This window comes from Panthera onca, chromosome A3 (genome assembly GCF_046562875.1).
Source record: "Panthera onca isolate mPanOnc1 chromosome A3, mPanOnc1 haplotype 2, whole genome shotgun sequence".
Classification (NCBI taxonomy): domain Eukaryota; kingdom Metazoa; phylum Chordata; class Mammalia; order Carnivora; family Felidae; genus Panthera; species Panthera onca.
The window spans coordinates 121,465,213-121,484,378 of NC_138341.1; the positions used below are offsets into that span (position 1 = coordinate 121,465,213).

At 43.4% G+C, this 19,166-nt stretch overlaps 1 protein-coding gene across 3 annotated transcripts in view; it reads right to left on the reverse strand.

Annotated features, from left to right (window-relative positions):
- Nucleotides 1–19,166, reverse strand: part of CHD6 (chromodomain helicase DNA binding protein 6) — a 205,630-nt gene that overhangs the window by 17,311 nt on the left and 169,153 nt on the right. For all 3 annotated transcript variants that reach the window (XM_078444070.2, XM_078444069.2, XM_078444068.2), the window contains 4 exons: nucleotides 6,588–6,648; nucleotides 5,699–5,915; nucleotides 3,807–4,015; nucleotides 1,128–2,705 (listed from right to left, as the gene is read on the reverse strand). In XM_078444070.2, the coding sequence (XP_078300196.1) occupies nucleotides 1,128–2,705; nucleotides 3,807–4,015; nucleotides 5,699–5,915; nucleotides 6,588–6,648 (2,065 nt within the window). The remainder of the gene's footprint in view (nucleotides 1–1,127; nucleotides 2,706–3,806; nucleotides 4,016–5,698; nucleotides 5,916–6,587; nucleotides 6,649–19,166) is intronic.

The following is a 19,166-nucleotide window of genomic DNA, read 5'->3' on the forward strand; positions in this document are numbered from 1 at the left end:
TCGACCTAAGCTACTTTCAGGGGCCTGTCATTATCCCAGGTAGCATGTAAAGTTTAGCTTGGGTTTGGAACTCGTCCCAAGGGAGCCACTAATCACAATGACTAAAGCCAAAGGTAAGGGGCTTACAAATAAAAGGAGGCTAGATCATGCAGGGGGGCTCAGCTGAGCTCCTCTCCCTTTTTCCTGCTTTGATAGAAGGGCACTGTCCCAGAAGGAGGAAGCTGTGTCTGTCTCAATCTCTGAGCACCACACCTGGCATTAGGCCAAGCATGAACCGGGTTTTTTTGTCTTTTGGTTGCTTTTGACAATGACAAGGATAAATAGAATTGTTTTTGTCCATTGTAATATGTCTTCTTGGGTCTGAAGGAGTAAAAACACCAGTGAAAAAGGTAAAAACCAATTCTTGTTGCTCAGAGTCTCTAATCAATGTATCTTTGCAAAAGCACAGAAATATCTGAGTCATGTAGATTCTTAACATTTAGAAAGTCATCTTAACTTGAAGCCTTATCTAACAATTTATTTAAAAAGACCAAATCTATTTGTATTTTTGTTGAGTTACTTGTAATTTTGTATTCTTATTCCTGTTAACTTACTAAAATGAATTTAAATTCAATGCACCAACATTGACTCACGGGTTTTGACGATAACATGAATAAATGGTCCTATCTTTGCTCACCTTAATAAAGATCGCATTTATTTGTATTTTTGTGGAGTTCCTGAAAAATTAACTGCACCTACACAAAACTGCAGGTTCTTGACGTTCCCAGGTGTTTTTACTTTGACCAGTTTGAAGCACGTCCCTTAGCGGAAGAACAAGTAACTTCCCCCAACAATGTATCTAGCACCTACTGTACAGAAAGAAGCCTACAGCCCTGCCCAAATCACAAGGCTGGTGCAGCAAAGGTGCTACGACTGTCCATAATCATCTTCAGTTCTAGAATGATCAGAGTTGAGCTACTCTGTCTCACTTTCAGACCAAGGCCTGTGACCTTTGGTCTTAAACGACAGGAGAGCGGGCAGGTCCCTCTCAGAAGCCACACCATCTCCTGACCCTCCCTCCACCCTGCCCCCTCCCTGTCACGTGAGAACTGGCTTATCCAGAACACCACAGACCGTGCAGACTATACCTTGAGCATGGCTGTTCCCATCTCTGTCGTAATCATCTTTACTCTCAAAATCCATGTCTTCGGACTTGAGCTCACTTGCTTCTGGATACGCAGGGAAACCTTTTTTGCCTTCTGCATTTTCCTTCCAAGGTTCTTTTGACAGCTCGTGCTTTCCCTGAAAGGGTTCTGATGGAGGAGCGGTGGGCTCACCCTCCACTGTGATACTATTTGTTTTGCTTCTGTACAGGTCTGGGGTATAACCCTTGGATTTGTCCACTTCAAACTCCTCGTTCTCGAGGCCACGTGCCCACCTCTCCGTGTGCTTGCAGTGACACTGACAGGCTGCTGGAGGAAAAGCCCCCTGTGGTCTAGGATGCTGGCTCATGGCCTCCAGGCTTCCTCTCTTGACCTCATCCACAGGGAGGCCTCGGCTCTTTTCCCTTAGGATATTAGCAGTGGGCTCGGCTAGATGCAAAACCTCGGGCCTTTCCCTCAGGCCTGTGGTCACACCTACGTTCTCCTCCTCATTCTCTTCCTCTTCCTCCTCCTCTTCACTGTGGTTCTGACTCAAAACCAATTTACTTTCTAAACTTTTGTTTTCTAATAAATCAATTAACTGCTGGTCTGATGACAAGCTTCTTCTGGAATCACAGACACTAAGATGGCACATATCTACAAACCCACTTTCATTTCCCTGATCCAAGGAAGGGGAAGCTAAGTGTTTGGCTTCTAGCTGCCCAATGCTTTCAGGCCTCTGCCCTGCCTCACTGCAGACATCCCCTTCCCTTGAAAGAGACAGCAACAGATGTTTTCCATTTTTGATGTTCATCTGAGCTACCCCTGCTTCTAAGCTACTCATAAAAGAGGGCCCTGAAGGTATTTCTGCCTCATGGCCAGCAGGCCGGCAGTTCCCATCTTTGCTTGCCGAGAGGGCCAGAGCATCCTTTCTGGGCTCTGTGTTTGTACTGGGGCTCTCCTGGAGAGAGCCCGGCTCTCGAATGAGAGCCTTCTTCCCATACATCATGCTCTCCAAGGACTCAGGCAGCAGACTTTCATCGTGGGTGATGGAAATGACATCCTGAACTTTAGAAATAAAGTTGTCACAAGTCATGTCAGATAAACTGCCCCCAGGTGGAGCGAGATGATCATCTCTACTTTCTATTTTCACCAGATTCTCAGGTTCATTTTCAAGGGGCTCTGAAGTCCTGCTCATCTGAGTGTATGTAAGAGATTCATACAGCCTGGAGTTGGTCTGGTAAAGGCAACAGAGACTTTCTGGTGCCTGGGCGTCCGTTCTCTTATGCTGGGCGTAGTTTCTGTAGGCATCCAGGAAGGACAGCTGGGGGTCGGTCATGATGTAATAGTCAGTGCGGTTCAGCCCATGCTTGGCGGTGCCGACGAGCAGGTCTCGGTCGTGCTTCCCACACTCCCACCAGACCGGGAGGTAGAGGCTGGGCCTGCAGAGCTGGAGGCGCTCGTGTAGCTGAGGACACCTCAGCACTTGCTCTCGGACCTTCCGCAGCAGCTCAATGCGGTACAGGGTTCTCGCGGCCCGTTCCTCCGTGATGGGTTCCACATAGATGCTGGGATCTGGGGGACCTGGAAAGCCAACACAGAGCCCATCACTGAAGGCAACCCCAGGACAACTGCTGCCCACCTGAGCCCCTGTATCTCTGGTTCTGCGTTTAACTCGCTGGCTCCCCAGCATGCAGTCCTAGGTGAGTGTGCCCCTGCTACACGGAAAAGCTACGACAATGGAAGGTTTTTATGAAACAAGGACAGACCCAGTAAGGGTGAAAGGAACACGAGAACTTCAGTTCTGGAGGTGACATGGGTTCTCATTCAGTAAGCATGTACTCGGTGCCCTGTACCCAAAGTCCTTTACGTGCCCTTCGGCTCTCATGGCTATGCTACGCTACAGCATCGTCAGCCCTGCCTAAAGGATGGGGAAGGAGGTTCAAACACGCTAACTTGCTCCACAGGGCAGAACCAGGAGTCGAGTCCAAGGCCCGGCTCCCTGTAGTCTATCCAGCTCCTTGGTTTTAATGAAAACACCCTAACCGTGTCACGTGGGGGCAGAAGCGGGGACGTGTGTGCATGCTGCCGTCAGCCCAGAACGCACACTGGGTGGGCTCTGTATTTGTTGTAGCTTTCCTACAATACAGTCCTATGGTCCAGACCAAGTTTATCTACAAACAAAGGCAGAAGAGGGACATCAAGGAAGAAGCTGTTGCAAATCTTAACCAAGAAGCAATTACTCTGAAGGCGTCCCTGTTGGAGCAGGGGATGTTTAAAACAGCCACTTCCTTTCTATAGCTACAATTCAACACATGGAAAAATAGTTAAAGTCACTAAGATGTAATCTAAGGACGGAGCAAAGTTCACCAGAGAATTCAATCTGTATGAGACTTAATGATCCACTGGAGGTTAATTAACAGCAGTCTCCCAATACTTCTGTGAGATGTTTATCTGAATTTCAGTTTTTGTTGAAGCTGCATCATTTTGGGAGAGAGATTTTATTTTATGAGGGTGGACCCAATTAGCAGTTCAGGAACTTGTGAAAACCCACTTGACTTTACCTGAATTCTTCGGGTAGACTCCACTCTCATGATCAGGATTACCTGAAGTGATTCTGTACCTTGAAAATAAACATGTCCCTTTCCCGTGTATCGGGGATATACAGACAGAGAATTTGCTCACCACCATCTTTCCATGTGGGCAGACGACAGACGTTCCGGCACATGGCCACAAAGCTATAAAAATAGTGCTCCAGGCTCTCATCCGACTTCTTGTCCAAACGGGAAATGATGCGGAACTGCGTCCAGTCAAAAGTTTTCTTTTCTTGATCATAAACAACCCCAAAGGAGGACACTGCTCTGTAGAAGTCTGCTTGCTCTCTCCTAGTCCACCTTGGGATTTAATCAGAAAGGGAGAGTGAGCTGTTTTCCCTTAAAAAAAAAAAGCCAACATCTACTTATTGAGTGCCTACCTACTAGGAGAGCCCATAGAGTCAAGAAAGCAGGGAGGGCGGTTTGCCTACTTTATTATTTTTATTTAAGTTAAATTGAGCTGAGAGGCTTATAATGAAAACAGCCTATTACCTTACCACTACTTTCAAATCTTTCAACTTCTTATGGTATTTATCTCTCCATTTCTAAGTCACATGTACAGACTTGCTATCTCTTGATTCATTAATTTTAGATTACCTAGTTTGTTTCTACTTGTTGGAGATGAAGACTCTAAAATCTTCATTTTAGATGAAGATGCTTCAATATTTTATTTATTTTTCCCCCGGTAAGGCAACACAGAATCAGAGAGTCCTGGAGGGCCTTAAAGTCACCTCCTTGCTTTTCCAAATGAGGAAACTGGTCCAGAGAAGGGAAGTGACTCCCTCAGCCACACATCTCCCCTATTTCACATAGGCTTTCTTCCAGTTTTATGTAGGTAGGTAGCCCATATCTAGGACACAAAGGTTCTCTAGTCTCTACATCCTGCAGGGTTAAGATAATGATGTAAGGTGGCTGGAATATTATACCCGGCCCAGGGTCTTTATGAGGGGCTCCTGGGCATAGTACTTTCCATCCCCGGAGGGAGTTAGGCCAGGAGTGGGGTGAGGGAGTCACAGGAAGAATGAGAAGCAGGCAAGAAGGGCTCAGGTTCTCTTCGGAGCTGTGAAAGATGGAAGAAATATTTTCCCTGAATTACCAAATTTCATAAAGTCAGAAGGTATACACAGAAGTAACTGAGTTTGCTATTTTTTCTCTTTGGTGTTCTTTTAATTCAGTGGATGCTACATCAGAAGGATGGACAGATGGGGTGCCTGGGTGGCTCAGTCGGTTAAATGTCCGACTTCGGCTCAGGTCATGATTTCACAGTTCATGAGTTCGAGCCCCGCAGTGGACTCTGTGCTGACAGCTCAGAGCCCAGAGCCTGCTTCAGATTCTGTGTCTCCCTCTCTCTCTGCCCTTCCCCTGTTTGTGCGCTCTCTCTCTCTCTCTAAGAATAAACATTTTTAAAAAATTACGTAAGAAAAAAAAAGATGGATAGAAAGACTTAAAAGAACTGCAGCTTTGTTCATTTTTTTCTGGTGGCATCATTCCTAGACTGTGCTGGCCTTCTGTAGCCATTTTAATCGTAATTCTCAGATTGGCAAGTAACTCCTGATAATTTATCCCCTCCTTCTGAGCAGGCATTTTATAAGGGCTTACTGCTTTCAAAGTCTTGATAAGGACTGGTAACTATAACATGGCACCGTCATCACACACTATTCACTTCGCTGCTAAAAGAACACGGTCTGATATATGCTAATTTTAAACCACATTTCCAGGGACTGGGGTCCAACTTAGGAAGGGGGTCAAGTTGGAAAATCACAGAAGTCTGGGACTTGGGAACAAAACTGTTTCCTAGATCTCACCAACTCTCCAGTCAGTATGACCACACCATCGCAGTTGGAGCCTGGATTGGATTAGTTCTGGAGACCACCTAACTTCACCTGAGAACACTAAATACACTTGTTCTCCAGCGATCAGCTCTCCCTCGTTACCTTTACTCAGTGGGCAGTTCTGCATGCCCTTTTGGTCACTGGCTTTTACCTCTTTTGAGCTTCCTTGTTGATGAGATCCATTTCTGAAGTTCTCCTGAACATCTCTTCCTGGACCCAGTATCCTTGGTTACCTGGTCCCAGGACTTCCGGTCGGCAGAGTTCCTTGCGGTTACAGCGCTGGTACACGGTGACCAGACGTCTGAGCCGAGCCGTGAGAGCAGACGGAACTGGCCAGGGTGATTTGTCTGGGTCGGAGCCATCCTGGGCTTCAAACATCAGTGAGGATATTAGTACTTACAAACAGAACCAAAACAAAGGTGGCTGTTTTTGTCGTTTGGGTTCAATAAAAACAAAGCTGACTCAAGCTGATCTATCAGCTCAGGAGCTAAAGCACAGCTGGAAGGCCCGCAATGCCGCGGCAGGAACAGCTTCAGGCTGCGGCTGGCTTCAGCATCTCTCACATGCACGGGGGCGGGACCAATTTGGGGGCCTTGCTCTACGGCGTGGGGACAAGGAGGCCCTGTGTGGCCTTCTCCATATGGAACTAGGGGCTTTGTGTACCTGGGTATTCCAACCAAGTCTTCCAGGTCTGAATTCAGAAAAAATGAACCACACCAAACCAATCCTCCCTAACTTTCCTCCCCTCAAATTAATTAAACGAATAATACATCAATGAAACCACAATTCTTCTTTCTCTGACTCCATCCTGACCTCAGATATCATTGACCTCACTTCCAAATTTTGAGGACAGGTGGGGGAAGCTTGCCAGAGCCACATTAAAGCTCCATGTGTGACTCCAGGAGACTCTGATGAAGGCCAACTTTCTAGGCTCTTTAAAAGAGCCTCCTTAGAAAGAGCACTTTTATTACACATGAACTCCAGGATAACTACAAACTGGGACCTTACTTTGCTCTGCCTTCAGAAGGACACAGTCTCACCTGCCCGGCTGTCATCCTTCTTTTCGCCAAAAATGCCATCACCTCCATCGCTGGAACTCTCCTAGGGACAAATGGAGCAAAGCTGCAGCCCAGGACAAATCAGCCCAGGCAGCCCCCAGGCAGCAGGAGACCTCTCCTGCCCACGAACACCTCAAAGACTGAAATGGTCCCCGGTAAATAAAGCTTACTTGTGCAGTTTTAAAAGAACCAGAAAGCAGCTTATTTAAAATAAGCATTTCTTCTTAGAACGGTGTAGAATGATTCTGCCTGCAGAGAATTAGCTTAAAGAGCGACGAGCTGGCATGCTCTCCCTGGCAATTACATTTTACAAGCACTATTTTAGCTGTGAATTTAAATATTTGCTTTACCATCGTCTCTTGCAATTTAATACTGTCATTTCACAAAGGTTGTGCCTGCATTTTGGGGTTTTCATTTTTTGCTGTGAAAAAGTATGCTCGTGTTCATTACAGTTCGTTTACTTCACAGCAACAGATGCTCTTTTCCTAAAACGTGACTGCTCCAGACATGAGACCTGATGGCGCAAAAACCCCAGGAATTTAAAATTGAAATCACAACTGAGGCTCCAAGTAAATCTGGAGTAATTTCACAGGCACAGAGCTTATTCATGGTGAAGCATTTGTCAAACTGGCTCTGATGGATTCCTTTACAAATCCTTTCTTGGTCTTAGGAAGGGAACTCTCAAAGTTCTTTACATGTAAGGCGTGTGGGAGAGTTTGGGGGTGGGAGAGGAGATAGTGCTATTTTTCAACTGGACTCCATTTTTAACATGAAATCTTACTGTCTTTTTGATTAGCATCTTTTGACTTGAATGATGAAGAGAATAGCCCCAAGATTCAAGACTCTGGCCATGTTAGGGAGGGTCAGATGGGAGTAAGGATCAGCAATCTATAGTCTACAGGCTGCTTTTGTGTGGCCCTTGAGCTAAGATTAGGTTTTACGTTTTTTTGTGTTTTTTTTTTTTTTTTTTTTTTTTTTTTAATGTTTATTTATCTTTGAGACAGAGTGCAAGCCGGGGAGGGGCAGAGAGAGAGGGAGACAGAATCCAAAGCAGGCTGCAGGCTCTGAGCTGCAGGCACGGAGCACAATGCGGGGCCTGAACCCACGAACCACAAGATCATGACCTGAGCCAAAGTCAGACGACGCTTAACCGACTGAGCCACCCAGGTGCCCCAAGTTTTTACAGTTTTCACACCTTTGAAGGTTAGAAGAAAAAGAAGAGGAAGAAGAAGAAAAGGAGGAAGGAGGAGAGGGAGAAGGAGGAGAATATGCGACGGACTGGAGGTAGCCCCCAGGCCTACATACAATCCGCTTCCTGGAAGGGTGCATGCAGCATATCATCTAGGTTCAGTAGGAATGGAGAGACACCTGTGACTGGCAATAGTCAAAATCATCACCATTCTCTTAGGTCCCTAATACCATGGAAGAGGCTGAAAGAGAAAATTCTAGAAAGGCAACAAGGAGCAGTACGTTTTCTCTCTTACAAAATAGTGATAATAGCTAACATTACTGAGAACTACATGTTACTTAAGCACTGGGTGAAACCCTTTACGTGGTTTATCTCATTTAGTTATCGGAACTGCTTCACGAGGTAGAGACTATGATTCTCCTCATTTTACAGATGCAGGAAACAAGCCCTAGAAAGGTTCTGTAACTTGCCCAAGGTCACATGGCTAGCAAGTGGCAGGGCTGGGTTTAGAACACAGTAGTCGGGGGCGCCTGGGTGGCTCAGTCGGTTGAGCATCTGACTTCGGCTCAGGTCCTAATCTCACGGTTCGTGAGTTCAAGCCCCGCGTTGGGCTCTGTGCTGACCGATTTAGATTCTGGACCCCGCTTTAGATTCTGTGTCTCCCTCTCTCTCTGGTCCTCCCCCTACACACTCTGCCTCTCTCTCAAAAATAAATAATAAAAGCAAAACAAAACAAAAAACACAGTTGTCTGATGACTGCCTACACTTTCCAACCACTCTAACCATCTAAAAATAAAGGGCAAAATGAGAGTCTGGGTTGAAACTTTGTTTTGGAAAGTGAAACATATTTAGAATTGGAGAACACCAGTTCAAGCTCTCTTCCCCAGCCCAAACTGTTTCCTGCCATTTAGTTATCAGTGAAGAGTGGAACCCTCAAGCTGATCTACTATACCATTAAAAAAATAAAATGTTTACTTATTCATTCTGAGAGAAGGAGAGAATCCCAAGCAGGCGTCACGCCATGCTGTCGGCGCAGAGCCTGTGTGGGGCTCCATCTCACAAACTGAGAGATCATGACCTGAGCCGAAATCGAGAGTCGAAACCTTAAACAACTGAGCCACCCAGGTGCCCCTGTATTGTACCATTTTGAAGTGGCATTTAAATATGCCATCTCATCCTCTCCCACTATTTAAGTAGCTAAAAAAGAAAAAACTACCAGCCATGTCCTATATCCTTTCTTGCCGTTGAGAACATTTTTGAGTATCCTCACAGTATCCACAAAGATCCTTCGAATGCTGAAATTTATAATCCTAGACACTTCCAGACGGAGAAACGTTCTACAGCCTGTAAAATGTGGGAGTGAGGCTCCCATGCTCCTTCTGATGGATGGGTGGTTAACTTGGGCGTCACCATACTCCAAATCCACAGGGGCAGCTCCCAGCTTGGGGTGAGGCAGACACATGTGACATTTGGGTCTCCCTTCCAGTCCCTCTACCAGTTTCTGTTGGCGCACAGTTGGGAAGCATGAACAGCCTTAGGCAAACTCTCAAGTAAGGCAAGATTCTGGTATTGACAAGTGTCTTTCTGTGTACCCTGCCCCGTCTTAGAGGCACTTCCTCTCTCTGGAAATGATAGAATGGAGAAGACCTGGCTTAACAATAGCCCAAGTGGAAAAGATGTCATAATCTTGTAAAGTGAGTGTGTTTCGTGTGGCTGCAGTGACAGGCTGGGACCAGAGGAGGCACATGGAAAGCCCCGCACCTGAAGTGCACAGTTGAACGTTCAGTCTCAACATCTGCACACATGAATCCATCTGAAAGAAAGACTCATCTTTGAGGTGTGAATCTGTCATGTCAACATGAAGGGCCCCAGAGAGTGCTGACAACAAGAACCTCAAAACAAAGGAAACTGAAAATGACAACAACAAACAGAGGAAACCGACTGGTTACAACGCGCAATTTCTCCATCTCAAGCGTGCGTGTGATTTGCAGTCTGACAGTCCACTTCTCAATCTCGCAAGCTCATTTCTTCATTTGCAAAAGGAGATAATAATACTTCAGAGGGTGACTGTGGGGCACAAATGTGTTGATTATGTAAAGTGATGAACCAAATGCTGGCACAAAGCAAATGCCTAACACACGGTACCTGGGACTATGGGAACACTAATACACAGTCCCAACTCCCAGAAAATCAATCAATATCGCTGTCTTCCAGCTAAAATGTGTGCTGTAAGGAAGGCTTTAAGGTAACAGGAGCAATAACAACACAGGTCTACTGGGACCCAGGTAAGTGAGTTGCCAGACACTATACCAAGTACTTTCTATGCATTTTCATTTATTCATTATTCCATTTAGACAGGAGGAAACTGTGGAATGGGGCAGTTGGCAATCTCATCTAAGATCACACATAATTGTTAAGTGGTGAAGGTGGAATTAAAGCCCAGAAATCCTGATTTTAGAGGATGAGCACTAACCATTGTACTACATTGCCTCTGGCAGGTAGAAGACAATTTGGCAAGTAGGCCAAATCAAAAGCACTGTCCATCAGCCAAGAGTCCAGACATGTCACCTCTGCACTGGGGGCAGGGACGTGCACGGACTCCTAGTTACTGAAAACCGAAGGCACCGTCTCCCTTGTGTGTGGCTGGCCCCTCCAGGCCTGGCCGCTGCCCTATTTGGTCTTGATGTGGGTGCGGGTGGAAGCATCAGTGGGACCTGCAGATCCAAGGAATTTCTTCTGTGCTCTTACAAAACCCCAGGACCAACACAACAGGCAAGGAGCTGTCTTCTTATATTGAGCAAATGAGTGTCCCCTGCTCTTGAGTGCCAGAAGCTGTGCCAGGTTCAAGGGCTGTAACAGGAGAAAAGATGGAACCCTTGTCCTTCCAGAGCTCACAGTCTGGTGGTCATGAGACACGCAGAAAGATACTGGCCCTGCTTTGTGATAACTGCTCCTAAACACAGCAGGAAAACAAGAGTCACCAGCCCTGCCAGACCCAAATCAGATAGGGGGAAAGATACCCACAAGGCAACTTTTGAGCTTGCTACTGAAGGACACATAGGAGTTTGCCAAGAGAACTTGAGAGCCCTCTGCGAGAGGTAATAGGATATACAAAGGAGGAATTAAAAAAGATCCCACAGTGACTTTCATTTTATAGGAAAAATCAAGCATTCTACTTTTTAAAAAAAAATGTGTATTTATTTACTTTGAGAGAGAGAGAGTGAGCGCCTGACGCAGGGCTCAATCTCATGACCTTAGCTGTAATCAAGAGTCGGACATTTAACAGACCAAGCCACCCAGGTGCCCCCAACCATTCTATTTTTGCATAAATGTCATGTTAGACAGTAGATAGACACCAAATGTTATTAACATAAAACGCAAGGGTTTTATTATGGAAAGATCGCAGGATGTAGAAGACTGAGTAAGGGAGACACTGTTCTTGTGTCCTCTAGCCAGAAGGACTTTCAAATAAAAATTTTTTTAACATTTATTTTTGAGAGAGAGAGAGAGAGCAACAGAGAGTGCAAGTGGGGGAAGGGCAAAGAGAGAGGGAAACACAGAATCTGAAGCAGGCTCCAGGTTCCGAGTGTCAGCACAGAGCCCGATGCAGGGCTCAAACCTATGAACCATGAGATCATGATCTGAGCCGAAGTCGGACGCTTAACCGACTGAGCCACCCAGGCGCCCCAGGACTTTTGTTTTTAATGTTTATTTATTTATTTTGAGAGAGAGAGAGAGAGAGAGAGAGAGAGAGAGAACGAACAGGGGAGGAAGAGAGGGAGGGAGGGAGAGAGAGAGAGAGAATCCCAAGCAGGCTCCATGTTGTCAGTGCAGAGTCCAACGTAGGGCTGGATCCCATGACCCTGGGATCATGACGTGGGCCAAAATCCAAGAGCCAGACACTCAACCGACTGAGCCACCCAGGTGAGCCAATAGGCTCACCTATTGGTGAGCCACCCAATAGGACTTTTTTTTGCAAGTGATGAAAAATATTTCAGCTTCCTCCTCTCTAGAATGGGATAAAGATAATGCCTAACTGAAGGGGAACGTGCTTTGTTAGCTTGGAAGTCGTCCACATTCAAATATTACTGTTTGAGTCTGGAGCACCCTCAAACTCTGAACTTGTAAAGAAAGGCAGAGAAACTAGGGATACTTCACCTGAAAAGACATTTAAAGAGATTACGGTAGCTAGCTGGCCTCAAGAATTTAAAATCCCATCAGAGAGGAAAGAAAGAATAGTTTTGTTCTTTGCAGTGTCATAAGAAAAGGAAACAGAATCCATGGAACCAGCTGGGAGCCAGATTTCTGCGGCAGTATAAGGAAGTTTCACCCTACGATGAAATGGGCTTCCTTGGAGGACAGCACACTTTCCCTCTTCTTCCTATGGACTCCCAGAATTACCTAAACCTACTTGGAATGACCTCTGACGGCAAGGCTGCAGAGGGGATGGAACATTCAGAGACCACTCAGACGTGTGTTAGGGTTCCTTACAATACTGGGATGGTGCCAATCTACTAACCGTCCCCGTCTGTGCCCAGATCTGTTTATTTCAGAGGAATTTGCCTAGTTACGGACGACATGCTCTTTGGGCATCTTTAACCCTGCCTGTTAATCTGCCCGAGAACAGAACTGAGAGAAGGAAACACCCACGCAGTGTCTTTGGGGCAGGAGGTCTGGGATGGGAGAGAAGCAGGGGTGGGGCAACAGACCGGGTTCAGATGTTGGCTGTTCCTCTACGTTTGTTATTTTAGCACATGGATTAGAAGTCAAGCTTAATCTGTATATAATCTGTCCACCTCAAAATCTGGGAGAAGCCACTCCCCATTCTTTTGATTATATTCTATAGCCCAGGTTTTAGGAACCTCAAAAGCAAAATAAATAATACAGGCGTTAATTACATGAATGAATAAAATGTCGTTCCAGAGTTTAACCCTACTGTAAGGAAACCTGAGTTATTTTGCAATTCTGCCATAACCCCTTCAGTGCCCAGATCTCTCCAAGGTTGAAGACTGATCAGCTAAGTGTATAAACATGACTGAACAGCTTTCAGAGTTGGGCTCGCCTACAGTCGGTATGTGGCTGTCTTTCCACAGAAGTGCAAGTGCATGTATGTGCAGCTGAAATGCCTTCTGCTTTCCTGAAAGAACACTTGATTAGAGAACATAAAAGCAGAATATCTAGAAAATGTCTAGTCTGAACTCTATCCTTTGGTAGCTGTGAGAATTTGGCAAAATCCTTCAAACTCCCTGGGCCTAAATGTCCACAATAACATCGGAAGTGTTTAGTGTACTTGGCCAAGGTGAGGATTGATGGAAACAAATAGAAAAAGTGCTTTGGAAAGAGTAAATTTGTATCAAGCATAAGGTATTACTTTCATTTCTTTGGTACTTGACTTGCTTCTATGGAAAAACACATCCCAAATTCCAGACAAAAGGGTAACAGGATAAGCTAGGGACTGGAATGGCAGAACTTGGATTTTAATTGTCAACATCAGAACCTAACTTCCTTCAGGTCAGGGTCAGAAGTTTCATGCTGATCTGCTTCAATCCACTGCTTCTCAAACCATGGGGAGACATGGAAACATATCTCTGAACAATAATCATTTCCTACTTTGGGGAAGTGATGTCATTGTTACTGTTATAGGAATCACAGCTGATGGAAGCCAAAGTAAATATCCCACATTCTCCCAACTAGAACCAAAAGAAAAGAATCGACAACTTTTGGGTGGTGATGAGAAGATGAGAGATTATCCTGGCAATGGACTCAGATGGGGACAACTATACAGTCATCCCTGGGATTCAGAATCCATGAAACTCTACCAGATTCATTTACTCCACAACTCAAAGCCAGAGAACATGTGTGGTCAAATGGTGCTGGGGCCCTGGTAAGGTTTCAGTCTACTTATGCAAAGCCCCAGAAACTCATTTGTAAAACGTAATGCAGACTTGTGCTTCTGGGAGAATACACATTTCCCTATTCCTCACTCTAAGTGTAGTTAAACCCCCTGGACGTTATGTATGAACAAACATAAGAAAACTCTGAAAGGTGAAGACAAGGCAAACAAACTAAGGATTCTGGGACCCAAGGAATGACACAGTGGTGAGCTCCATGGGTTTTCTTTTTTGCCTTATATATCCTATATCTGGAAGTAAAGAAGCTGACTACCTGGAAATGCCAAAGTGTGCAGATTAAAAAAAAAAAAAAAAAAAGCCCCAACAAAAGTCTGCTCTCCTTAGCTAGGGACCAGGAAAAAAGCAGGTTAGGAACATACACAATGTTGAGGCAAAATCCACTATACTCCAGCCTGACAACACAAAACACTGGCTCAACACATCCATGCCAGCAAAGGCCAAGTTGAGAATCTAGACTTCCACCCTTCACAGGCTATAAGACGGCACTCCATGCCCCTGCTGCAGTGGTGTCAAAAAGCCAAGTAGGGATCTGGGACTTTCATCCCTGAGAAAGAGTAATGAGGTCCCCATCCCTGCCCACGGTGTCAGCAAAGAACTTCCTCTGCCCAGCAATAATGAGAAACATCACCCTCAGGTTTCAATGGGAGCAGACTGGGAACATGAACTTCTACTCTTACCTGGTAGTGACAAGGTGGTACCCGCCCCCAACCCCATTCCCCTATGAGAGGTGTCAGAGGTAGTCAGCTAAAACAGAAGTTTTAATTAAGATCCTGAGTCTTAAAATATAATACCAAAATGTCCAGACTTTGGTAAAAAATCACTTATCATACCAAGAACCAGGAAGACCTCAAACTGAATGAAAAAGGACAATAAATGCTGCCACCAAAATGACAGAAATCTTAGAATTTGACATAAGGATTTAAATAGTCATCAATGAGCAGTTCTGAACATGCTTGCCACAAATGAAAAAACAAAGTCTCAGCAAAGAAACAAAGATCCAAAGAAAAACCAGAAAGAAATTTTAGATCTGAAAAATACAGTAACCAAAAGCAGGCCCTCAAAACAAAACAAAACAAAATAAAAAACAACTCAATCTCAATGGACAGGCTCAAGAGCAGAGTGGAGGAGAAAAAAATCAATGAACTCAAAGATGGAAAAATAGAAAGAACCCAATGTAAATACCAGGGAAAAACAGATTAAAAAAACAAAAAAAACCCAGAGCATCAAGGGCCCATGGGACTGTAGCAAAAGTTTTAACATTCATATCATCAGTCTTGGAGAAAGGGGGAACGAAAAGACCCAAAGAAATAATAGCTGAAAACTCTCCAAATTTGACAAAAGACTTAAACCTACAGATTTAAGAAGTTGAAAAAAATCCCAAACAGGATGAAGTCAAAGAAATCCACACACACACAAATAATCATGGTTAAACTTCTGAAAGCTAAAGACAAAGAAAAAATCTTGAAAGCAGCAAGAGAGAAAAGACGCCTTACCTATGGGGAAAAACAACTGGAATGACAGTGGATTTCTCATCAGAAACCATGGAGGCCAGAAGAAGTGGCACAGCATTTTTCAAGAGCTGAAAGAAAAGAACTGTCAACCCAGAATCCTATATCCAGTGAAAATATCCTTCAGGAATGAAAGGGGGATTAAGACAGTCTCGGACAAAGAAAAACTAGGAGAAACGTCAACTAGACCTACCCTAAAAGAATGGCTAAAGGAATTTCCTTTAGAAGGAAGAAACCTTGGAACACCAGAAAGAAGAAAGAATCCAGTAAACAAAAATACAAGTAAATACCATAGACTCTCCTCCTCCTCTTGAATTTTTTAAATTATATTGACAGTTGTGGCAAAAGTATAACATTGTCTGATATGGTTCTAAATGTAAAGTATAAGAAATATTTAAGACCATTATATATATTGTAAATAGGGGGAAGGTAAAGAAACAAAACTGGAAGTGAGGTATCTACACTTCTCTTGAACTGGGGAATGATGATAGCAGTGGACTGTGATATATTATGTATATATAATATCTAGAAGAACCATCAAAAAGCTGTTAAAAATATAAATAAAAAAGGAATCATAAAGTGTTCAAGTAACCCAGAGGAAAGCAGGAAAAAGAAAATAGAGAATCAAAACTTGGAGAAAATAATAAAATATCAGACTTAAAACTTACTGTCTCAATAATTACATTAAATAGTAATGACTGAGGGGTGCCTGGGTGGTTCAGTCAGCTGAGTCTCCAACTTCAGCTCAGGTCATGATCTCACAGCTCGTTAGTTCGAGCCCCATGTCGGGCTCTGTGCTGACAGCTCAGAGTCTGGAGCCTGCTTCAGATTCTGTGTTTCCCTCTCTCTCTGCCCCTCCCCCACTCATGCCATGTCTCTCAAAAATAAATAAATATTAATAAAATTTTTAAAAAATATTAATGGTTGAATACACCGACTAGAAGATTGGCATAATGCATGAAAAAGTATGATGCAACTCTATGCTGCCTATAGGAAACTCACTTCAAGTATAATGATAAAAGTAGGCTTAAAGTAAAAAAATGGAACAAGCTGTGAGATGCAAACATTAATTAAAGGAAACCAGGAGTAGCTACATTAGTGTCAGGTAAAATACACTTCAGAACAGAGTAAGCTATCAGAGGCAGAGATGGACATTACATAATGATAGCAGTCAATCCACTTAAGAAGACAAACCTAAATGTGTATGCACCAAACAACAGAGCTGCAAAATATGTGAAGCAAAACCTGATACAACTGAAAGGAAAAATAGACAAATTGATAATTATTTAGAGATTTCAATACTCCTCTCTCAACAACTAATGAAACAACTAGATGGGAAATCATTAAGGATACAAAAACTTTTTTTTAAAGTTTATTTATTTTTGACACAGAGAGAGAGAGCAAGTGCGAGCTAGGGAGGGGCAGAGAGAGAGAGGAGACACAGAATCGGAAGCAGGCTCCAGGCTCCGAGCTGTCAGCACAGAGCCCAAAGCAGGGCTCAAACTCACAAACTGTGAGACGATGACCTGGGCCAAAGTCAGACGCTTAACCAACTGAGCCACCCAGGCGCCCCAAAGATACAGAAAAACTTAACAACACTATCAACCAACATGATCTAATCGACATTTCTGCAATTATGTCAACATAACTGCACCCAATAACAGCACGATTCACATTGTTTTTCAAGTGCCCACGGAATGTACACCAAGACAGATCATATCCTGGGCCATAAAACAAACCTTAACAATTTTAAAACAACTAAAGTAATAGTTTGTTCTCTGAACATAACGGGATCAAACTAGAAATAAAAAACACACTTAAAAAAAAAAGATTAAAAAAAAAAGTGGGGCACCTGGATGGCTCAGTCAGTTAAGTGTCCGACTCTTGGTTTTGGCTCAGGTCATGACCTCACGGTTCATTAGAGCCCAGAACTGGGCTCTGTGCTAACAGCACGAAGCCTGCTTCGGATTCTCTTTCTCCTACTCTCTCTGTCCCTCCCCTGCTTGCTCTTTCTCTCTCTCTCAAAATACATAAACTTAAGAAAAAAAAAACAAAAAACAGAAAGAAAATAGGAAAATCTTCAAACACTTGGAAACTAAGTAATAAACGTCTAATGATCTGTGGATCAAAAAGGAAGTCTCAATAGAATTAAAAAAAAATATATTAAGTTGAATGAAAATGAGGATAGAACACAGCAAAATTTGTGAGACATAGTTAAAGTAATACTGACAGGGAAATTTATAGCACTGAATGCATACATTAAACAAGCAGGGAAGTCTCAAATGGTAATTGAAGCTCCACTCCAAAAACAGAAAAAGAAAAGGAAAATAAAACCGGGGCAAGCAGAAGGAAGGGGATAATAAGGAGTAGAAATCAATGAAATTTAATAATTTTTAAAATTTATTATCTAGCTAGCTAGCTACCATCTTTGAGAGAGAGACAGAAAGAGAGCGTGCACACGTAAGTAGGACAGAGTGGGGCAGGGAGAGAGAATCTTAAGGAGGCTCCACACTCAGCACGAAACCCAACGCAGGGCTTGATCTCATGACTGTGAGATCATAACTGGAGCCAAAATCAACAGTCGGGACACTTAACCGACTGAGCCACCCAGGCACTCCTGAAATCAATGACGTTTTTAAAACAGAAGACAAAGAGCTGATTATTTAAGAAGATAAAGCAGACAAATCTCAAGCAAGCCAGGTAGAGAAAAAAAGAAGACACACATTACCAGTATCAAGAATGAACAGGGAACAGCACTATACTTCTGCAACTATCAAAAGGATAAGAGAATACTACAAAGAACTCCACACACATAAATTTGACAACTTAGCTGAAACAGACCAAGTTCCTTGAAAAACACAAACTATCACAACTTACTCAATATAAAATAGAGAACTGGATTCATAATTTTAAAACTCCCTCAAAAAAGAATTTCCAGGCCAGTTACTGGAGAATTCTACTAAATATTTAAAAACTTAATACCAACTCTAAACAACCTCTATCAGAAAACAGTTGGAGGGAACACCTAATTCGTTTATAAAGTTAACATTATTACCCTGATATCAAAAGCACACAAACATAGTACCGAAAGAAAACTATAGACCAATATCCCTCATGAATATAGATGCAAAAAGCCTTAACAAAATATTAGCAAGTAGAATTCAATATTAAGAATTATATACCATGGGGCGCCTGGGTGGCTCAGTCGGTTAAGCCTCCGACTTCAGCTCAGGTCACGATCTCACGGGTCAGTGAGTTCGAGCCCCGCGTCGGGCTCTGGGCTGATGGCTCAGAGCCTGGAGCCTGCTTCCGATTCTGTGTCTCCCTCTCTCTCTGACCCTCCCCCGTTCATGCTCTGTCTCTCTCTGTCTCAAAAATAAATAAACGTTAAAAAAAAAAAAAAAAAAAAAAAAAAAAAAAAAAAAAAGAATTATATACCATGTCCGAGTGGAGTTTATCCCAGATTATCCAGGGATGCAAGGCTGATACAATATTTGTGAACAACCAATGTAATCTAACATATTAATAGGCTAAATAAGAAAGACCTCACAATCATATTAATTGGTGCAAAAATGCATTTGACAAAATTCAACATCTATTCATGACAAAAATTCTCAGAAAACTAGGAATGCCTCATTTTCAATAAAGAACATCTACCAAAAACCTAGAACTAACATTATACTTAATGATGAAAGACTGAATGTCTTTCTCCATCAGGAACAAAGCAAGAATATCTGCTCTCAGCATTCATTCAACATAGTGCCAAAAGTTTCAGACAGTACAATACGGCAGGAAAAAGAAATACAAGGCAGATAGATCAGAAAAGAAGAAATAACGCTAACCCTATTCACAGATGACATGAGTGCTGATATAGGGAATTTCAAGAAACCTAAAAACCCCTAAAACTGATAATTGCATTAAGCAATTTTGCAGGATAGAAGATAATTGTAAC